General features: G+C 37.2%; 1 protein-coding gene across 7 annotated transcripts in view; it reads left to right on the plus strand.

Annotated features, from left to right (window-relative positions):
* The first annotated feature begins 737 nt into the window (after positions 1-737).
* The window catches only part of Stxbp5l (syntaxin binding protein 5L), a 328,953-nt gene continuing 306,568 nt past the window's right edge, over positions 738-23,122 (plus strand). For all 7 annotated transcript variants that reach the window (XR_015632666.1, XR_015632667.1, NM_001271250.2 and 4 more), the window contains exons 1-2: positions 738-851; positions 1,936-2,129. Coding sequence is in view for 5 of the 7 variants with exons in the window: in NM_001271250.2 (NP_001258179.1) it covers positions 1,944-2,129 (186 nt within the window). In the remaining 2 variants the exon portion in view is untranslated. The remainder of the gene's footprint in view (positions 852-1,935; positions 2,130-23,122) is intronic.

Below are 23,122 nucleotides of genomic sequence, written 5' to 3' on the forward strand. Positions count from 1 at the left end.
CAAGAAAAATAAAATAAAAAAGAAAGATTTGGAAGCAAGCATTCCAACGAAAACCAATTCATTTTGGTATAGATGACCTAGTGGAGAGGGCTAACAGTTTGTAGGGATTATTTACAAATCTACGTTCAATGCAGATAGCAGGGCAGCGAGATAGCAGGGCAGCGAGATAGCAGAGAGGAGAGCCCATTAGATGCACCTGGCCCTGGCGAGCAGAAATAAATTCAGGGAGAGCAGGGGAAGGCTGCAAAAAGAGCCCGGTCCACAATAAGGTCCTGAGCAAGACCCAAGGTAACCCTTCTCCAGCCTCGGACTCCCAGAGCGCAAGTTCTCAAGCTTGCAAGCATTCTATTGATTCACACTTGCGTCCTTCAACAGGTAGCACCAATTACAGCCCCCAAAGCACGGCGCCACCGCATACTGGCTAGTATGCCTGTCAATCAAATATATCACCTACTTTTCCAAATGATCCCCTCCTCCTGTCACTGGCTTTTCCTCTGACCTATCCCCAAACTTCTTTCCTGCCTGGAATCCTTAGGACTCAGGTCAGTGGAGCTTGTGATTGGCGAGAGGATGTCCCGCCCCCTGGCGCCCAGAGTGCCCCGCCCCAGGCGCGAGAGTCTGGGAGGGAGGAGAGTGCGGGCTGTCTGGGGCGGGGCCTACCTCCCACGGCGGAGGCGGAGCCTAAGACAGACCCGCCCTCCCGGTTAGGACCTCGGAGAGCGCCAGGCACCAGCACCAGAGGGACCCGAGAAGCGGCCGGATCCGGGCTGGACCTTCGCCCGCCAGCGAGCCTGCAGCCTCCGCGCCCTCCGCCTCACCGGCCGGCCGGCGGCTAGTGGCGTCTGAGGAAGGTGCTAAGTCTGGGGTCTCCAGGGACACCCGTGCCGTCCCATCGCGTCTTGCCCTCACACCTGTGCGCACGCTTGTGTGTGTGTGTGTGTGTGTGTGTGTGTGTGTGTGTGTGTGTGTGTGTGCCTGTGGAAGAGGGAGAGCGCGCCCGCGCAGCTGTCTGAGGTGCGTGTGGCTTGCCCGGCTAGCCCGCGGTGGTAGCCCCGGCGCCCTGCTCGCCCCGGAGGGAGCGAGAGAGCCAGCTCTGCGCGCCCCGCAGGCTGAGGCGGGACTCGGGCCGCAGGCGTCACCGCCGCCTCACATCCCCCGAAGAGCCTCTGCTGTGCAGAGGGGGAGCCGGGCGGGGAGGGGACACGGGAGACCAGAGGCGGGAGAGGGGACGAAGAGAGGAGCCGGGGACAGGTGGAGGCAGGCGGTCCCTGCTCGCCCCTCCCGTCGGCTGTGGCCGTGAGTCACCACAGATGTTTTGGGGTCTAGGTTTTTTGGGAATACGGGATGGAAAAAGCCATATTTTTTTTCCTATCCCCTAGTCTCTATCGAGAAAGAGGGAGCTTTGAAGATGATAGGAGTGTGTGTGTGGGGAGCCCCAAACATGGTGGCAGAGTAAATACTGGTTCCCCCACAACATTGCTTTTTCTGATGATAAAAATTTATGAGATGACCCTTAAGAAGGAAAGCCCTCCCCCTTGAGAGGAGTCCATAGGGTCTTGGTCTGTTGGACTCTGGTTTGATTGTATAATAATGATGATATAATGCTAATGACGATGATGACACTGCCTTTTATTTTTACCCCAGTGCTGATAAAGCATGGCTACAGCTGGGATAAAGCCCTTGAAATCTGGATGTGTGAGGAAGGAATACTGTTGCTTTTGGAGTTGTGTCCCCTTTATTTTATAAAGATATCTCTTTTAAAGTTAAAATCTGAGGACATGAAGCTTGAGCCCCTCTCTCCCCTCGATTACATCCCATGCTCATAAAATGGGAGACTAGCTACTCCTGCCTTGACTAGAGAAAAGATGAAGGCTTTTGCCCCGGTAAAATTCCATGTTTGTCACCACGTCTCTTTTCCTTTTAATTTTTTGACAGTGTTTAAAATGAAGAAGTTTAATTTCCGAAAAGTTTTGGATGGCTTAACTGCCTCTTCCCCCGGCAGTGGTAGCAGCAGCGGCAGTAATAGTGGTGGGGCTGGAAGTGGCTCCGTCCATCCTGGAGGGACTGCAGGGGTTCTGAGAGAGGGGATCCAGGAAAGCCTCATCTCCGAGTGTTTCCAGATTTGCAAGGTAAGTTTTGAATTGGCTTTAGGGCCTGCTCTGTTTCTACTTTACTGTTATGAGGAAACACACACACACACACACACACACACACACACACACACACACACACACACACACACGTGCATATATTCAGGGCTGGAAATTGATGAGACGCCAGTATCCAAGAGCCTAGTACTAGGTCAATTTGTGAATAAAAAACACTTTAGACATCAACTTTGGCATCAGTTTTTAAGCAACAATGGTAGTTTAAAGGAAGGAAAACACACACACACACACACACACACACACACACACACACACACACACACAAAGTAGTATTTCCAAGACGTCAAAACCCAATAAGTAGACAAAATATATCTGTGTATAAGTAGTAATGACAATCATTTAGCCTTCTGGGTTTTCACCCTGAGAAACTGTTATTCTTTTTCTCTGTCCTGTGTAAAATGAATAAAGCCTCTCAACATGTTGCTAGGATTAAATAGATAATAGATTAATGTGTCCAATGACAGTATTCTCAATTCTAGATATTAAAAAAAGGGATCCTAGACCCTTGATAAGCAAATCCTGTGGGCTCAATGCTTGTGAGAACTCAGGATACTCAAAAAACAAAACAAAAACAAAACAAAAACAAAAACAAAACAAAAAACAAAACCTCAAACAAACAAAATAACTAGTGTTCTGATTCAGAGGGAAAATATTTTAGGCTATTGTACTTTGATTTTGAGTTTCTAATAAACAAGCCGAGAAAGAAAATGAGAAATAATAAAAAATGTAACATTCCTACATAAAGATATTATAGTATTGCTTTATGAGATGGTATATTTTCTTTATTGCTCTTTTTGAGTGTTGCCTTTCAGTGTAATTTTAACATGACTTACATGAGAAAAAAAACCCCTTTAAGTCATTTTCGAATGATACAAGTGAATATAGTTTTATAAATGTGACTGAATACATCCTAAGGATACATCAAGAGAAAGATCAGGTTAAGTTACAGTAATCTCAGCTCTTCCTAGAAAGTTTATTATAAAAACATCACATCTATAGCTATTGGTTTACTTAAGGCCCAAGTTTATTTAGAATTAATAAATAGGCTTAATCAATTGTGTGAAATTTGAATATGCTATGAAGTGATAGATATTATATCAGTTATGGAAGAACTTAATAGCGGTCCTGACACACATATGTGAAAGAGCCCTGGAAACCAAATTTGAATTGCTGTACAGGAAAGTCATATCTTGATCCTCCCCCTTTTTTTTCCTATTTCCTTTCCCACGTTCTGAAAAAAAAATTCTAATGCCCTCAGCTAATGCATGTGAGAGTGATACGTAAGAATTTTGCTTGAGATAAAATTAGTATAGAGCAGGTAGACTGTAGAACAAGATGGATGTTGGACAGCTGAGGCTGTTAAGCTAGGAGAGAAAATGTTAAATAAAATAAACTCGGAGGTATGTGTCAATGCAGGGAATAAAGGGCAGCACACGGTCACCTACCTCCAAGTTTGTCAAGAAAGGAGTGGTCATGACAAGTGGCAGAAGTTAAGTATGGTCTATGGCAAATACAGACGGCATGGTGAAGAGAACACTGGCCCAGGAATCAGATTTTGCCAGCCATACTATCATGGGCAAGATAGTGTTTTTCTTCCTGGAACCTTGATTCCTGCCTCTGTAGTGTGGGAATAAATATTTTTGTTTTCCTTATATGAAAGAAAACTTATTAGGATCTGAGAAGACAATAGGGGTGAAGAGAGTACACAGGTTGAAAGGGGTGATAAAGTATTTATATTGTTCCGGTTGAAAAAAAAATACCTTGTTTGTTGTAGCACAAATATAGCCATTATAACATATTTTGTATTTAGGGTAATAAGTTTCAAAGAAAAGATGAAGCTAGACAGCCATATTAACTATGCAGTAATAGTACCGAAGTCACGCCAAATATGGAAATCACAGTAGTATATTTGACTAGGACTAGAGCTAATTTGAAAAGTGATTATGTAACTATATTATAGGTAGCGTAGTCCATAATGGATGTATAAAACGGACTAAGTGAAATGCAGAATTAGAGCTGTTTTGAGGACTTCGTTCAGGCTCGCTGAGGAAATGTGCAAAGAAGATTCTATTGTGAATGGTTAGAGGTCGGCCCCTTCTGGGCACTTATCTCTTCATTGTGGCTAAAACTGAAGTGTGAATCCAGATCCTGTTCTCCACCCAGCCTCCCTCTCCTATCTGAACACTCAGGTCCTGTTTGCCTCGCAGTTCTGAGTTTTATGCCATTTCCCATCCCCGGTTCTTGCTCATTGCATCCTATTTTCTAGGTTTGTATCTTGAAAATGCATTCAGATCTCCTCACTTCTCATTTTACCTTATTATACTTCATCTTGTTGTAATAATGCGATTACCCAAAATGCAATACGATTTGCCTGGGACAGATTCTATGTCAGTTTCCATAGAACAGTAGTTCTCTAGAAGCACAAGTCTTTTGTTATACTCTAGTAAAATCAATTAAAGCAAATGCATGTGATGTGTTATTGGCTTAAGTTTGTTTGATGAATTATAACAAGTTATACTGCCAATCAATACTTTATTTTGTATTTTGTGTTTTTGTGTAATACTCTTTATAGGCAGGTATTAGGGTATTTGATGATCATAAGAAATGTAAATCTAAATTCTTTATAATGAGTGGGAAATGTTCAGGAGCAGAGAGACAGGCTAAAGCATCAGCCTACTGTACTCTCTTTTAGGTTCAGCATGTCCCCTTGAGTGCTAGCTTCCTCAGGTATATGCCACACACACCAACTGCCCTTCTTGAATCTGAATTTTGTGACACTCATCTTGAAAACACTGCTTTATACACTACATCTGGATCTTTTAGTCTTGATTTTTCATATAGTTCTCTTCAGAAAGGTGTCCTGTTTACCTTCCTAACTCTATTTCCTCGGTCCCCTTGGCATACTGTCCTGCTCCAAACCATCACATTGTCATAGATGTAAAGCTTTCTATTCTGTGACTTCATTTAGAGCAATGATCCCACCACCTTTAATATGTACAGTGGGAGAACTCTCAGTTAGCCTTTACCACATAATTTAATGACGACCTCTGTGAGACCAGTTCTGACCACTGCCTGCCTCTGCTCACTTTGTCTTTGAAAATGTTTCTGCCTTTATAGTGTAAACTCTCTGAAAAGTAACTGTGTTGTTTTGCTTTTATATCTCAGTTGCTTGAGTGTCCACTACTAACAGACTAGTGGTTCTCAATGAGTTAGTTCTTGCCTCATCCCAGTGTTAGAGACTCGAAATATCCAAATATAAAGCCCAGGGATTGGCATTGAAAAAAAGGCCTACAAGAGATTCTTAGGTACAGTTAATATTGAGAACTAGACATTGGTATGCTTTATGACAGGAAAAAGCATTATATACATCATAGGTTATTTAACTGAAAACAGGTTAAGATAAAATTACTATCAATAATTACATATTAAAACAATTCTTATTTTATGTGTGTGGGTATTTTGCACCTATGTATATCTATGCACTACTTGTGTGCTTCGTGTCCATGGAGGCCAGGAGAAGGCACTGGACTCCCAGGAACTGAGGTTACAGATGGTTATGAGCCACCATGTAGGTGCTGGGTATCCAACTGGATTCTCTAGAACAATCAGTGCTTCTGCCTCCCAGGCATCTCTGCAGCCCAAAGATTTATTTTATGTGCATACATGTGTATCTCCATGTATGTTTGTGTATGTGTTTGTGTGTATGTTTGTGTGTGTGTGTTTGTGTATGTGTTTGTGTGTGTATATGTTTGTGTGTGTGTTTGTGTGTATGTGTGTGTGTTTGTGTGTATGTGTGTGTGTTTGTGTGTGTACATTTGTTTGTGTGTGTTTGTGAGTGTGTTTGTGTGTGTGTTTGTGTATGTGTATGTGTATGTTTGTGTGTGTGTGTTTGTGTGTGTATGTTTGTGTGTATGTGTATGTTTGTGTGTGTGTTTGTGTGTGTATGTGTATATGTTTGTGTGTGTGTTTGTGTGTGTATGTGTGTTTGTGTGTGTGTGTGAGTGTGTGTGTGAGAGTGTGTGTGAGTGTGTGTATGTGTGTGTGTGTGTGTGTGTGTGTGTGTGTGTGTGTGTGTATCTGCAGAGGCCAGAGGCATTGGATCCACTGGAACTGGAAGTATAGAAGGCTGTGAAGCATCTGCATAGGCTCTGGCAAACTCAGGTCCTCCAGAAGCACAAATTTTGCTCTATTTTTTTCACTGAATATATACATAGTATTAAACATTTTAATTTATTTGAAAAACATATAAATGTGTACTATGTTGCAAATCACTTGATGAATAACAAATACAGTTTTAGTTACTAAGTATTGGTTCTCTGGTTAGAATTCTGTAAATTCTGGGTGGATAATCCGTGGTCTGTTCCAAATTCATTTGCACAATGCTTAGTTTTCATTTTAAGTGATGTAACATGCTTATGAAGGAAGCTTAGTATGTAACTCATATATTTATATATTAAATATTTTCTATATAATATTTTTTATCCTAAACTTAATGAATCCACATTTCAATTTGATATTTTTACCGGAAAGCAATTTACTAGATTTTAGTATTTAATGAGCCGTTAATTTCTACGTGTATATTTTACAATGAAATGGAGTTTTTTCTAGTCTAGCAGGTTGATTAAGTTTAAATTACTTCGAGAACTTCAGTTATAAAGTATTCTACTGGACTTTCATAATAGCCATCTAATGAAGGCATAGGAATAGATATTTAAATTCTATTGGAAGAACATAAGAGGTCAGAGAATTTAAATCCCAATGTTTCCCAATATAGCTAATAATTTTAACACCATTTTTTAAAGTTCTTACAACCATATTCTTTTTGCTTTTTTTAATTTAATGAAAAGCCAATATGACAAATTTCTAAGGAATCTGGAGACTTTGAAATAGCTAGTTCCTTAATTCTTCATTCAAAATACACTAAATATATGATCACATCTCTTCCTATTTTGCTTCCTAGATCAAAGCCCCCAAAATTTCCTGTGTGGGCCGCTACTATATAGCTTTCTGTGTTCTCTCCAATTTCACTCAGGCCTCCTTATAATCTTGTTTTTTTAACTGGTAGAAGAAACCTTGTATAACTTAAATCATATGCCATTTGTATTCAAATTCTCCAAATGACTTTCCATTTCTCTTAAATATAAAATAATCAGGTCAGGCATGGTGGTGCACATCTTTAATCCCAGCCCTTGGCGGGTAGAGACAGGAAGATCTCTGAGTTCCAGACCAGTCAGATATAGACAATGAGACCCTGTCTCAGGAAATAAGAAAAACAAACTTAAAGTTCTACTCTAGCTTCTAAAGCTTCAGATCATCTGCCTCTTGATGGCACTATTTTGGACTGTTATAATTATTATACTCTATCACCAACATTGTCCTTCTTGCTGGTTCTCAAGCATGATTTCTTCTATGAGGCTTTTACATTCATTCTTTACTTAGAATAGCCTGCTCTCTACCCCATCCTAGATTCCTAGACAGGTGCTCCCTTTGCCTTATCGGTTTCCTTTATACCTCTCTCTGTTGAGTCGGCTACCATTTCAGAGAGGGCCTCATTGACCAATGCTCCCTCACTCTCTACCAGTATCAGGATAACTTTGTCTGGGTAATTATTAAAACAACTTGTTAGTAAAGTGTGTGTGTGTGTGTGTGTGTGTGTGTGTGTGTGTGTGTGTGTGTGTGTGCTGTTTGCCTCTCTCTTTACAATATAAACTCTATGGAGGCAGCCATTTATTTTTTTAATATATTTATCGGTTGTATACAGAAGAGCATTTTCCATGTAAAGTGTAGTCAAATCCTTACTGAATAAGTGAGTGACGAAATCAGAGCAGGAAAATATTGCTAGCATATTCATAACAAAGTAGATGTTAGTTTGAACAGTTTCTTGGAAAAATACTTTTTACGAGATAAACTTTGTTACAGAAAGAAAAGGAAATCATTGAAAGAAGGGTTCTATGTTATGGATGTGAAATATAATTTTTAAAAATAGTGGGAGATTATAAAGTAAATTTGTTTTAGGTTTTATCGTAAAGAGTATTAAGACCATTTTTGTTTCCAAATAACCAGAGAAATGGTTCAAAGTGTTAGGTTGACAATTACAAGCACATGAGATGTTTTATGTCTAATTCTAAAAACTGACAAAAATAGATGACCACTAACAGATGTCATAATCATTAAAGTTTTGAGTAAGCTCTTAAATTGGTTAATTCACTGTTTATATTATAAAGCTTTTAAATAAATGATCATGATGTTAGAGCTAACATATAGGTAACTAGTGTAATTTCTGATCTATCAACGTGATCCTCATACTAGATAAGACAGAAGAATTTTTCCAAGCAAGAAAATAGACATAAAATCAGAAATACATACACAGACTACAGTGAGTTGGGAATTTTAGAACCCTGAAGAGAGGGAGGATTCAGACCTGGAAATGTGCCTTCACTATCACTCTCTCAAGATATTCAAAGTCTCTTCATCTCCCAGCTTCATGGTTTCTCACCTCCGTGGTTATATAACTGAGATTGACACAAAGACATGGCCATAGCTTCACATTTCTGTAGTCTTTATACATGAAATCGCCAGTAAAATGCTTTTCCTGAAAAGTACTGATTCACCTTTACAGCTATAAACTGGTAGAATAAAAGTTAGGATCATTTACTATTGATTCAGCTACAGCATCTGACAGTGGCTTCATGCTTGTGTCACTAAAGATGACAGTAGAAGAGAGATAGCCCTGTAAACATTCATACAATACAATGAAATACAATTCATACAATGTATATGTATATTATGCTTAGGAATATATATATACACATGTGTGTATGTGTGTGCATAGATATGTAAATATACAAAATTAATAAGTATATATGTTTTTATACAGATATGTATATGTATATATACAAAATTAATGAAGGATGATGCCATAAATTTGGAAAAAGAGCAAGGAGGGATATATAGGAGAGTTTGGAGGTAGGAAAGGGAAGGGGGATGACACGATTATACTATAATCCCTCAGAATAGAAGAAATAATAAAAAATAATGCTGATGGGGGAAAATCAGCTATAATCAGAACTAAGATGTTAAGAGTCTGGAAACCAAAATAAAATCCAGTTTTGAAAAGTAACCAAAGCCAGATTGCTCTAGATCCTAGAGGCTCTATTTTGAGAGCATAAGAGTGAAGGGATTATAGATGTAGGAAGTATGTTTATAAGTCATCATAGAGTAAGTGTTCACAAACGATCCTTCAGTGCTCATATATTATTAACAAATAAAATTACTGAACTCATTTAAAATGGCATTTGTGATGTTCCTAAAGAAAAAAGTGTTGTCAATAGTGTTTAGCTTATATCTTTAGAAGAATTAATTTAAAATATTATGTAAGTAATCGACATACTTACCTATAGGATTATTTACTAGTACTTAAGTGAAATTCCTATTTCTTAAAATCTTGCATATTTTTCTATATATCCTTCTGGCTTCACTTGAAGATGTGATTGCAAAAAAAAAAAACAACAAAAAACAAAAAGCAACAACAAAAAATCCATAGTATTAAATTTATTTACTCTCAGTACTATAGTGATTGTATTGATTTGCTAAGTTATAGTTGTGTAAAAGCATTTGCACAGTTGTTTAATAACCATACTCAGGTGTGGAAGCATATGCTTGTTGTAATCACAGCACTTCTGAGGTTGTTTCAGGAGGATCACAAGTTCAAGACCAGTCTGACTATATGGTGAAACCATGAGACTCCCAATCAATTAAATAAACACACAAATTGGGATTGGGGAGATGGATCACTGGTTAAGAGCACTGGTTCCTAGTCCAGAAGAGCCAGGTTCAATCCCTGGTACTCACAAGGCAGCTTACAACTGTACTGTCTGTAATTCCAGTTCTATGGGTTCAGATGCTTTCATACAGACATGCATACAGGCAAAACACCAATGCACAAAAAATATAAATAGATAAGTCATTAAAAATGAAACAAATAAAAGGATGCATAACATCTCTAAATAACATTGACTCTATCCAATAAAATTATGATATAGTTTCCTTTGTTAAAGTCTTTAAATTTAGATTTTTTTCTAATAAGAGAACATTGAAAAGTTTATCCCTACATTTCAAAATGTTTTTGCAAGAATTCTTAATCTGTAATGATACTTTTTTTAATTTGAAAGGGGATAATGTTTCTTAATTTATTTTTTCATGCCTGAAGGGCCAATCTTTCAAAATGTGTAAAATACTAGTATTTTAGAAGTATTTACTAAGCATGTTGTAGAATTATTCCTAAGTTTTTAGGTAATGCTGAGTGATTAACTTTTTGATGACTAAAGACAGAAATTACATTTAAAGGATTTATAGAAGTTGATTGTAAACAATAAAATATAAAATTTTAAAAAGCATACTGTAGACCCACTGTGATAATTAGGAAGACAGGTTATTAAATGAGAGATGAATGATTGCTTAAGGGATGGAGTGAGAAGGCATTTTGACATCTTACCATTGGAAGGGAGACATTACTTCTAAATACACTTTTAAAGATGATAATGATATGTACTAGTCTCAGCTAGTCAACTAAATGTGGGAATGTTTGTTTGTTTGTTTGTTTTCTTAGGGAGTTGATTCCCTAGCAAAAGTTACCTTGAGTACTGTCTGGAAAGGGGAGTATGGTTTCAGTTCCTTTGAAGGGACTGGATTGTCAGCTGCTACTGATAGTTCATTGTATTACACCATGAAAGGTAGCTGACTTTTGAGATTGCCCTCTAAATGCAGCGATGTGGTTGAAGGAGTTAGAGAAGTCTTAAGTCTACCTGAGCAGTTCTATTGTTCAGTGATGCTCCTATGGAGGAGCTTCTGTTGAGTGGGCTAGAAAACAGAAAAATGTTACAGTTTTTCAAAGCAAGTTTGAGGACATCTGCTCATGTCAGTTCGCCTGTTAGTCTGATTCTGACTTTACATTTCCCACCTTCTCAGATATTTGCCCACTGCAAACATCTCCCCGAACTCAGCATGACTTCTTAAATTACGGCACTACTCAGAATTCTCAAATGTTTTCTGCCTCTCAGATTAATGGTCAGGATTTGAGTCAACTCACAACAAGCATATGAGATTGAACACTAAGTAAGCCAATCCACTTTCTTGACAGCAAACTAATTTCATTGCCTTTTTGGGGAAAAGCGTCAGATTTCTAATGCCACTGGCATAACAACAAAATATATAAAAAATTATGATTTTCTCTAACAATTCTCACTTTATTCAGTATTAGATGTTTCCAGAACTGTCATTAGAAAATGTAGTTTTATTTACAATGAATATATATATATATATATATATATATATGTTCGTAACAAGATGTTAATTTCATGCCAAGTAAATTAAAGTAGGATGATATTTTATATTTATATTCAATGATATTAACCTTCTAATATAAAATATGTTACTAGAAGGGGATAGAATTAGATTCAGTTTCAAAACTCTTAAGTGAGACAGTAGAAAGTGTGAAAAGGACACTAAAACCATAGGGCACTTCAAGTTATAGATCCAGGGAATAACACATTGGTTCAAGTCGGCTTTGATTCTTAGATTTCTTCCAAGTTGTAGCCTAAGACTCCGTTAACAGGGTAGATGACCTTGAACTGAACTGGGAGGCATTACAGGATGACCAGAGCACAGATGAGGAATATACTTGACCTATGGAGTTCTATACAAATAATATGTCCACTATGCCCATCATATACTTATTCAAAAGGTTCCTTATATTGCTTTTCTGCTATCCTGTGGCAATTTTTTTGAATCTTTGTGTTTTCTGTCTTAACTAAAATTGCTCCAACATTTGGGATAACAGTCAGTGTTTCTGTGCTTTGTAATAGCTATGCAGCTTAATTTGGTGACATCATTTATGTATTTATAAACTTAAAATTGTTTTAATTAAAGTTTTTAGATATAATATCTTTTGATTATATTATTACCCTTCCTTCAATTCCTCCCAAATCATCCTTAGCTCCCTAACCAACCAACTTTATATTTTCCCTCTCTCTAAAACGAGAGAGCAAAAAGCAAACAAAAAATGAAAACCAAAACAAAACAAAAAAAGAGTCAGAGAAAAAAAAACCAGAACAAAATGAACCTTCCTAGCAAACAAGCAAACAAACAAATAAACATTACGTCCTTTTTTTTTTGCCAGCTACTCCTGGGTATAGGGCCTGCCCTGGAGTGTGGTTGACACACCCAGTGACACTCCTTTGGAGGTAACAGATTTTCCCTTTCCCTGCAGGTTCTGACTGTAAATAGCTTCTTGGGCAGGAAGGGGAATTTGTGTTTGCTTCATTGTGTTTGGTTTGGACCTTGTGCTGACACAGCTTATGAATTCATCTGGGCATCAGTCCATCAGTCTTGGTTCTGTCTGTTCCCTCGGAGGCATTCACCACCTCTGACCCTTGACAATCTTTCTGCTACATGCCCTGCCCAGATGCCTGAGCCTTGAGGAGAGAGGTTAGGTAAAGATATCCCATTTGAGACTGAGTGTCTCTTCAAACGTTGTCTGGTTGCGGGTCTCTAGAGGTGCTAATTCCCAACTACAGAAAGAAGCTTTTCTAATGAGAGTTGAACACTCACAAGTCTCTGAGATTTTTGTTTGATGTTCTGAGTTATTAATTTTCAAATTTAGTTTCAATTTAGGTTTTCTTTAGTGATTCTATTTGTCGTTGTTAAATTCTGCTGTCAAATCTTGAATTGTTTTTGTTATTTCATTCAACTGTTTGTATCCTCATAGTCTTCATTAAGGCATCTATTTATATCCTCCTTAAGTTCCTGGGACATACTCAAAATTGTTATTTGAAGTCCTTGTCTTATGTTTCAGCAAAATTGCTTTTGTCAAGGCCTATTGCAAAGAGGCTGCTGGCTTCTAGAGGAGGCATATTATCTTGGTGGTTATGTTTCTGTGTTTGCACGGAGTTCTAAGCATCTGGAATTATAATATTTGAAGAGTTTCTTTGTATAGATACCTGGTTTCATCTTTGTTGGGTGGGTACGCCTTTCTTTGTTTGCTTTTGTGCACTCTGAGTCCTAGGCAATTGTGGTAGCTGTGGGATCCCTGGTAGAGAGTGATTCTGAGTCAGTGGGAAGGTGACATCATTTATTATGTAAGCAGCATAGGTTTATGTCTCACTCTATACCAAACACGTTAAAAATAAAATTTCATATGACAATGTATTTTCTTTCTCTAGGTATTCTGGCTAGAATGCCCACTTCCTGCTTCTAAATTGCTTTTCCCTTTATCATTGCTCCCCCCCTCTCTCTCCCTCTCTTTCTTCTTCCCCCTCCCTCCCTCTCTCCTTCCCTCTTTCTCTGCATACAGAGTAATAGGTCTCCCTGTTACTATTTCACATTTGCATATAACAGTGATTCTCAACCTTCCTATTGCTCAACCCTTTAATTCAGTTCCTAAGGTTGTGGTGACCCCAACCATAAAATTATTTTCATTGCTACTTCATACCTATAATTTTGCTACTGTTATGAATTGTGATGTGGAGATAAAGGTCGTGCTCCTCAGGTTGAGAACCACTGGCATATACCATTTTGATCTTACTTATCACTTTACAGTCCTTTCCCTTCCTTACCTCAACACATTTTGTCTCCTTAATAGTCCCCTTCTACTTTAATGTCATCTCTTTTTTACTCTGCATGAAAGAAAAAGGAAATAATTTTTGTTTATGTGCCCTTTAATTACATTCATCTTCCTATAATCAATGTGTTTAGATCCTTTATTGATTCATAATATTTCACTCTGTGTTTATACCACATCTTATTTAACCATTAGCTTATTGATAGGCATCCCATAATTTGACTGTTATACATAATGCCCAATAAACATAGATAAGCAGATATTTACATTGTATGCTGGTTTTTTATTCCTTTGGGTATAGATGAAGGAGTGGTACAGCTATATTGTATGGCATAGGTCCATTTTTAGTTTTTTGAGGAACTTCGATGTTGATTCCATAGTAGCTAAACTAATTTACAACACTACAGTGTATAAGAGTTCTTTTCTCCCATATCTTTATCAACACATTTGGGGTTTTTTTTGTCTTTTTAGTTGATTTTTTTAAGGTTAGTGCACAGAATAATGGACTTCATATATATATATATATGTGTGTGTGTGTGTGTGACATATATGTGTATATGTACATCATATAGATATATGTATTTATATACACATACATACAAATATATCACATATATATGAGGAGGCACATTACTTTGTACACTAACCTTAAAAATTGTGTGTGTGTGTGTGTGTGTGTGTGTGTGCGCGTGAGTGTCATTTCTTGTGTCCGTAATAATAGCCAATCTGATTGGGGTGAGCTGAAATCCCAGTGTAGTTTTGATTTGCATTTTCCTAATAGTAAAAGATAGTGAGCATTTTCATATTGTGGTTGGTCATTTTTACTTTTTTGACAAGAGTCTGTGGATTGCTTGTTTTGTTGATGGTCCTTGTGCTAAAGCCATGGCCTCATAATGCTGGGTAAGCACTCTCTTATGCATCAACATCCCAGCTGCACTCGTTTCTTGGGCGTTTTCTGAATTCTTTATGCAATCTGGCTATTAATCTTCTGTCAAAAGAATAGCTGGCAAAGATTTTTCTCTCTGTTTTGGAGGTTGTCTTTGTTTCCTTTGCTGTGTAAGACCTTTCAGAGTTGATACAATCTATTCGTTGATCCGGGCTATTATTTCCTGAGCTAATGGAATCTTATTCAGTAAGTTGCTTGCCATTGCTGCTCCTCAAAGTGTCTCCTTCATGTTTCTCTCTAGTATTTTAAAGTTTCAGACACTATTTCTCTTCCCCACTCTGAGTTGCTTTTGTATAAGGGTCTTTTATGAGGCACATGAATTGAGCCAACTTTTTTTCTTTTTTCGTTTTTTTAGAATAGGTTTGAGAGACAAGCACCCCTGTATAAACCATTTCATATTTTTGTAATTAACAACTCACGCCATATGTGAATATTTATTTCCCATTTGTTATGAAATTTCCTATTTACTTTAAAAATGGATCGAGTTATGTGCTGCTTCCCTTTTCTCCTCTCCCTCTGTGCTTCTGCTCCTTTTGAAGCATCTTATAATTTATTTGCACCCTTCTCTGTGTCCTTTGGTCACCTTGATTTTCATGTATATTCTCTTGCCTAAGATTATTTTATCCTAAAATGAGAGAACTTAAAAGATATCTAAAATCTTTTTTTGCCATAATTTGACTCCCTTAAGTGAGTCTAATATTTTTATTGAGATCATTAACACAGAAAATAATTCTTTGATTCACAGTTTCTGTTTCATGTAATAACCTGCTTTTGGAAGGACTGAAAACTGCTTAAACTTTATCTGCTCAGTGAATCATTAATGTTTTTGATTTCTGATAATGAATGCAATAACTTCTATCATCACAGAAAGCAGGATCATAGCCAGGTGGTGGCCCACGCTTTTAATCCCAGCACTTGGGCGGCAGGGACAAGTGGATGGATATCTGTGTGTTCGAGGCCAGTCTCTGCAAAGCAAGTTTCAGGACGGCCAGGGCTGTTACATAGAGAAACTCTGGAAAAACAAAACAAAACAAAACAAAAAAAACAAAACAAAACAAAAAGCAGGATCATACATTTGCTATAATTTTGTTTTTTCATTTTCCCACGCTGATTATTTTATTCTGAGGAAAAGTTATAGGCTAAAAAATTTGGAGCAAAAGATAAATAGCAAGAGAGAATGGGTGCTGAACACTAAATATTTGAGAGTTATCAGCTAAAGATAACAAAAAATAGAGGGAAATGTTTGAGGTATAATTTATTCAGTATATACTTCACAGATTTTAATACTCTGTTCATTGAATTTGACATTTCTTTATATCAGACAACATAAAATGTAGGATTTCTTAGTCTTAAATTTCCCATCATTTTATAATCACTTCCAGCTGTGCCCCTTTCCAGAAACATATGAATTGACTTTTTATCATAGTTTTATTTTGCTTTTGATTGAAATGTACATAAGTAGAATCAGACATGTAGGATATAAGTACAGGTGCCTTTCATACAATGTGGTTTAAAAATTTATCTGTGCTGTTAAAATGTACCAGTAATTTGTTCTCTTTTATTTGTGGGTAGTAGTTCATCAAAAAATTTTGAAAACTATATTTTTTATTGTTGGCATGCCCAAAATAGAAAATATATCAAGATAGAGAGAAAAATCCCAAATCATATTTCAAACACTTAAATATAGGCAAGTTATTGCATTTTAGGTACATTTTAATACTTTTTAAAAGTAATTTTTTAAATTTGAAAAGAACACTATTCAGATAAAAAATATTGCTCTACTTAGAGATTGTACTAGCAAGGGGCTCAACAGATATCAACTGTGTATAGATGAGGATAAAAAGCAGGTTTTAGATACACTGGTGTGGGAAGTTGTTTGCAGGCTGAGTAAAATTGAGGCATCCTATGTGGTTTCTTGGGGACACATCTGACTTTTATACGTATTAAAGTGTAAGTGTTGTGGTGCAGGAAGCTGCGAAGCGTGGGGAATTGGGTCGTCCCTGACTAATGTTTTATTACTTTGGGATCATTACAGAGGAGCTTGTGGTTTGAGTTCCTGGATTGGTTGTCGTAGGGATGAGCTTTGGTTTCCTCGGCTGATTGTATAGAAGTTCTGAGTCAGATTTGATTATATTTGCTCAGGCATTGTGCGTTATACAATAAGTTGTTCAACTATATTTTTCTATGCTACAAATATGTTGAAGAGACTTCCACACTCTAGTGTTCACTGTGGCATTATTCACAATGGCCAGGACAAAGCTCTCCCTCTCCTTCTCCCTTCCCCCTCTCCCTCCCCCTCTCCCTCTCCCTCTCCCTTCCCCCTCCCTTCCCCTTCCCCCTCACCCTTTCCCTCGCAGGGGGTTTTGGAGAATCTTGAGAATTTCCACTGTCCCAGACCTGTGCCATTTTCTTTACATCCAAAATTTCTATGACCTTCCCTCTCCTCAAGGAGAGGATGTTTCAATGTGAAGGAAGTTGCCATATGACAACTGATAATACACTGTACATTTGAAAAGTCTGCAAGAAAGGATTTTGAATCTTTACCAGAAAGTCTAAATAGGGAAGTAAACGCAGGCAGCCAGATTTAAATAAATACAAAGATATACTTATATTGAATTTTATCCCACTAATGCAGTTTCTGTACACTATGTGCTTTTTAGAACTAAGGAAACCAAGCCCAAAGACATAAAGATCAATGGTTATGTATTAATTATTTTGCCATTTTATGTGCTTGAGAGCGATGATTAATTTTTATTGTCAATTTGGCTGGATTTAGGATCACCTAGTAGACACAACTCAGGTGCTATATATAATGGTGTTTCCAGAGATGTCTAACCGAGGAGGGAAGACCTACTATGAAATTGGGTGGCACCATTCCATGAGCTGGCATCCTAGGCTAGCTTAAAAGAGAAAAAGAAAAAGCGAGTGGAGTATAACTTTTCATTTCTCTCTACTTCTTGGAAATGTTTTTAAAATAGCAACAAGAATAATGACTATTACAATGAATTAAGACATAGCTATACCTGTATTTTAATAAATAACTCGTGATATTTAATCCAATAAAACAAACCTTTCCCCTAACCATATCAGAATCCCGTTTTTAATGTCAGTCTTTTTTTCTTCTTTTTCTTTGCTGGAGATTGAACTCAAGGTTCCTACATGTTAGACAAGTACTCTGCCACTTGCCTACATCTTTAGCCCTTGAATGCTAATTTGTATGCAACAAATGCTTTTGCACACCTCTTTTGCCTTTAATAAGGTGTTTAATAAAGTAGTGGATGTCATCTTTATATTTAGCTATTTCGTCCTGGGATATTTGTTAATAATTTTTATAGTCTTAAAAAAGTTGTGACTTATTTTCCAAATTTAAATGGGATAGATGCCCTCATCAACAGTAAGCAAAGGCAGTCAAGTAAGCAACATTACTTTTGTGTTTTTAAATGTAAGATGTCTTGATAAAATTTTTGCTTCATGTTCTTGTCCAGAGTAGAGTTGATTGGATTTTTCAGGAGAAAAACTTTGATTGAGAAAAGTTAAGTAGAAATTTGGTTTATTTATTTTTTCATTTTTATTGGTTATTTTATTTATTTACGTTTCAAATGTTATCTGCTTTCCTAGATTCCCCTCCACAAATCCCCTTCCCCTTCCCCTTCCCATCTTCCTCTATGAGGGTGCTCCCCGACCCGCCCACCTACTCCTGCCTCAGCGCCCTAGCATTCCCCTATCCTGGGTCATCGAGCCTCCACAGGACCAAGGGGCTCCCTTCCCATTGATGCCTGACGAGGCCATTCTCGGCTACATATGCAGCTGGAGCCACGGGTCGCTCCATGTGTGCTCTTTGTTTGGTAGTTTAGTCCCTGGGAGCTCTGTGGTTGGTTGATATTGTTGTTCTTCCTATGGGGTTGCAAACCCCTTCAGCTCCTTCAGTCCTTGCCCATTGGGGTCCCCACACTCAGTCTGATGGTTGGCTGTGTGCATCCATATCTGTATCAATACGGCTCTGGCAGAGCCTCTCAGGAGACACCCATATCTGGCTCCTGTCAGCAAGTGCTGCTCGGCATCAGCAATAGTGTCTGGGTTTGGTGCCTGCCCCTTGGTGGGGCAGTCTCTGGATGGTCTTTCCTTCAGTCTCTGTATTATGAAGGATGTTGTTTGATTTTGATAAGTGGTTTAGGAACATGGCATTTGAAATGCTGTTTGAGGTAATCGAAGTGAAATGAGAAGCAGGAAAATAAGTTGAAAGTTACATTGCTTGACTTCACTGTGAAGAGTTAAAGCAGTATGCTCTTACTTTTCCTGCTTTCTGTCTTAACTTTTACAATAAATTAGAAACTTAGGTTAGTGCAATAGTCTTGGTTCTCTACGGGAACAGAACCAACAGAGTGATATATTACAAAGGGATTTATTAGCTGTAGACTGGGTAGTCTACTAATGGGTAGTCTCAGTGTGCTGGAAAGGCTAAAAAACAAGAGTTGCATGGTCTACATGGCTCGATGTCTCAGCAGTCTCAATCTAGGACGAAGACCTGATTCTGGGAGAACTTCGGGTCTTGAAAGGCTGGTGACAGAGACGAATAGCAGCTGGACAGCAAAGGGATACATGCACTCACCAGCAAGAAGCCTAGGCAAGGAAGCAAGCAACTGCTTTTCCCTCAGACCTCGCAACATCTGGGCTGCCACTAGAAGGCGCTGCCTGTTTTAGGGAGGATCCTTTCGGTTAATCTCACAAATGCTCTCATAGGCCCGCTGCCCAGAGGCATGCCCCCTTATTCATTTCAGACCCAGTCAGGTTGGCAACGAAGATTAATCATCCCACTTGGCAAAGGTAATTATTATTTGATCTTCATATTTGATTTCGAAAGAAAAATCTGAATAGTTATCTTTTCTTTGTCTCATTAACAAATGGTGGTCCAGGGCTTGGCAATCCCGATTCTCTGTATATTTGATGAAAGGGGGTAGAGCAGGATGTGAAGCCACTGTTCCAGAGGGATGTCTGTCTGTTCTCCTCTATGAGAGTCACAGAATCCTCTAATTAATTGCTTTCTTCTGAGAGTTTCCTTGGTCATGGTGTCTCTTTTCAGCAATAGAACAGTGACTAAGACTTTGTCACCCAACTTAGTGTCTTCTGTTTCTTTTGTCGTACATGGAGATGGGAGGAAGACATGAAGTATCACCTCTAGCACGGGGCAATTGACAATTTAAAGCTGCGGGGAGAGAAGAGTTAGTTGGTTTTTTTTTTTTTTTTTTTTTTTTTTTTTGTACTCCAAGTGTTTTTTAGTATCAATGATACAAGAGCTGTTATGGGTAAATGTAGATCATATTTTTCCCTTGTCTAATCTGATTTATGACCCTGAGAAGGAAACAGTTTTTTAAAGAGATGTTTAGCTTGTCTGGAATGACCTTTTGTGTACATTCTCTATTAAAGATCAGAAATACTAATATAAGCTTCTATGATCTAGGCTTACTATTTATTTAAAATTGAAGGGTGAGATAGAGTGATCTTGACTAATTTAATGCTTTTCAAAGCCCTTTCTGTTCTAATCTTAAATTCATTTGAGGCAAATCAGGACACGCTCTCATTTTAAGTTAGAGTTAAAGAATTGAAAAGCTATATAGCCTTGAAGTTATTAGTCAAACTAGGTTGTGTTTTTGTGGTTTAGTGACCTTGGACAATTGATCAACCTTTCTAAGCTTCATTTTTTTCATTCATAGTAACACCACCTATATCAGGCAATAAAAATCAATGAAAATCACAAGAGATATTCCATATGAAGTGTTCAATAAATTGTGCCTGGTACATAGCAAACATGTGGTAACATTAGTCTTGGGGGTAATGATTATGAAGAAAACTATTGTGTTTCCTAATGTAATAGTTCTTTGTGACTGGCAACAAACAGGCTGAGGACATGGGATGTGTATGTCTTCTTTGATAGAATACAGAAGTTATTTTTCTGTAAGTATAACCTATTTGTAGCAAAGGTTCAAAATGTCCTTTCTCCTATTATTGAAGATTTGAAGAAAATAAGTGAGTCAGGTGTAGTGGCACATGCTTTTAATCCAAGCACTTGGGAAGTAAAGAAGGCAGACCTCTGGGAGTTTGAGGCCAGCCTGGTCTACCTAGTGAGTTCTTGAACAGCCGGCTCTACATAAAGAGACCCTATCTCAATAAAAAGAAAAGTTGTAGAAAATTAAGCTATAGAATACTCAGATGCTAAATGGCCTAGGGAGGGAGAAATTAGTGTATCCAGAAAGAAAATAAGTTTCAGACAATTCGAATTTAATTGGAAGTGCTATAGTAGTGAGAGAGACCTAGTGGGCTTGGTATCTAGAAAAGATCCCCAGGGTGAGTAGAACAGTTGCCAGAGTTTAGTTTTTGAAGGAGTTTAGAAATGTACAACGATGAGGTTTATGTCATTGGGATTAATCGAGAATGATTTCTCAAGGTGAAGGTGAAGGAAGAACAAGGTGTATTATTTATTGAAATGAGAATTTTGAAGACATTCAAGCTGCTTATAGGTTTCTGAACAGAGATTAAACATATAAGACAGAGGCTAAAATCATCTAAAATTAGAAAAGAAGAAATAACTAATAATAGTAGGAACATTTTGTACAGAACTATCTGGTTGTAATAGAGATTTTAGAATCCTTCTGTGTCTTTTTATTGAGTAATAAAGCAGATAGAATTGAGTGTCCTTTAGGGGTTTATTTATGGCTTGCTTGTTAAAAGTGTGATTGTATTTTTATTACTTCCCTAATATATAATGATGTGATATGAGAGAAACTATGAGATATAGAAACATTCTAAAAAAGTGACTTCCATTTTTTTAATTAAAAAAGTATCACATTTATCTGTGCATGTGGAAGGCGTCATGCATCATGGGTTGGTTGTTTTGTTCCACCATTTAGATTCTGGGCATTAGACTTAGGTTGCCAACCTCGGCAGCAAGCACATTTACCTGCTGAACCAGTTCGCTGGCCTGGGCTTAATTTAAATTTAATTCCTTCACATTTTGAAAAGGGGCTTCTCTGTTAAGTCTAAGTAGTACAAATTCAAACTTCCATAATGTGTGTTCAATCTACAAGGCACACTTACAAACACACTTCACACGAATCTTAGGTGTTTTTGAAAATTAACAGTTGTAAACTTTAAATAAGTTACTATGTGTGTTATGACAAAATTCAGTAGTTTTTTTTTAAATACCCATGGGGCTTTTATGCTTCAAAAACAAAAGTCTTTGACCTTGAGTAGTTTATAATTACGTAGTAGTAGAGAAGCTACTTTTATAGTAGGCTTAGTAAAATGCTGGCATATATAACATCTCTTCTGTTTGTGTCAAAAATATGAGTGCTCATTATTTTCTGACACTTTAGCATATTGTGACAGTCCCAAAGGTACTCAGTGAGAAAAAGCGATAGTGGTAGTTACTGAGAATTTTTATGTTCCTTTATTAGTATGGAAAATTGAAATATTACCCCCAAATACAGAGGTAATTATGTATTGATTTAAAAATTATTTCAAGAATTTTATTTATTTGTTAAATCTATCATAATTATTTATATTTTAAATAAATATTTTAAAAATACTGCTTAATACAGATAATATTGGACTTAAGATCCTAGATATTTAATCATAGTCTTAAGCTTTGTGAAGGACTGAAAGTTAAAGGCATTATCTCTGTTTATAAAGGAGCTTGGAATTTATCTGGGGAATCCCCCAAAGTACAAGAGTCATTCTTCAGACACATTGGATAAAAGCCAAACTGTGCTATCGGTTTAGAATCTTGACATGATTTCTTATAGCAGTGAAGCTGTAATTTGGGATTTGAGAAGGGGGTGGGGTAAGCAAATAGGTTATTTGTAAAAACAATACTAACAATTTAGACCTCATTTCTTGGTATGTATAAACATCTTTCCCACTAACATATTTTAAAAGATACTTTGAAAATAGATATTTTTTTGCAGCTTCAGTCACAGACAAACATAAAAGTTCCTAGGCATGTAAACGAATTGAATTTGTTCTTTAATACTAAATTCTGATGGGATTTTGTTGTCAGAGCTACAACAAAAACTAATGACATCAGCTCTAGTCTCCTAACAGAATTCTAACAGTTGTAACTTCTGTAGTTTTATATAAACATTTATCAATAGGATTCTGTTATTAGTACAGATTATATAAACCAATTCCAAGATATTAATACAATTTTCTCTTACCAAGTGTAAATACTGGAAAATATGTTGTTTAATGACTCTGAATATAACCTTTGTTTGTAGGTCTTTAAAAATCAACATATTTCAAAACTACAACTAAATATAAAAATGGTGATTTCATTCTAATTTTATTAGCCATTATTCCTATTATAGACAACTTACTGGTTCTTATTTATTTAGTTTG

Source organism: Rattus norvegicus, chromosome 11 (genome assembly GCF_021556685.1).
Source record: "Rattus norvegicus strain SHRSP/BbbUtx chromosome 11, alternate assembly SHRSP_T2T, whole genome shotgun sequence".
NCBI classification, from domain to species: Eukaryota; Metazoa; Chordata; class Mammalia; order Rodentia; family Muridae; genus Rattus; species Rattus norvegicus.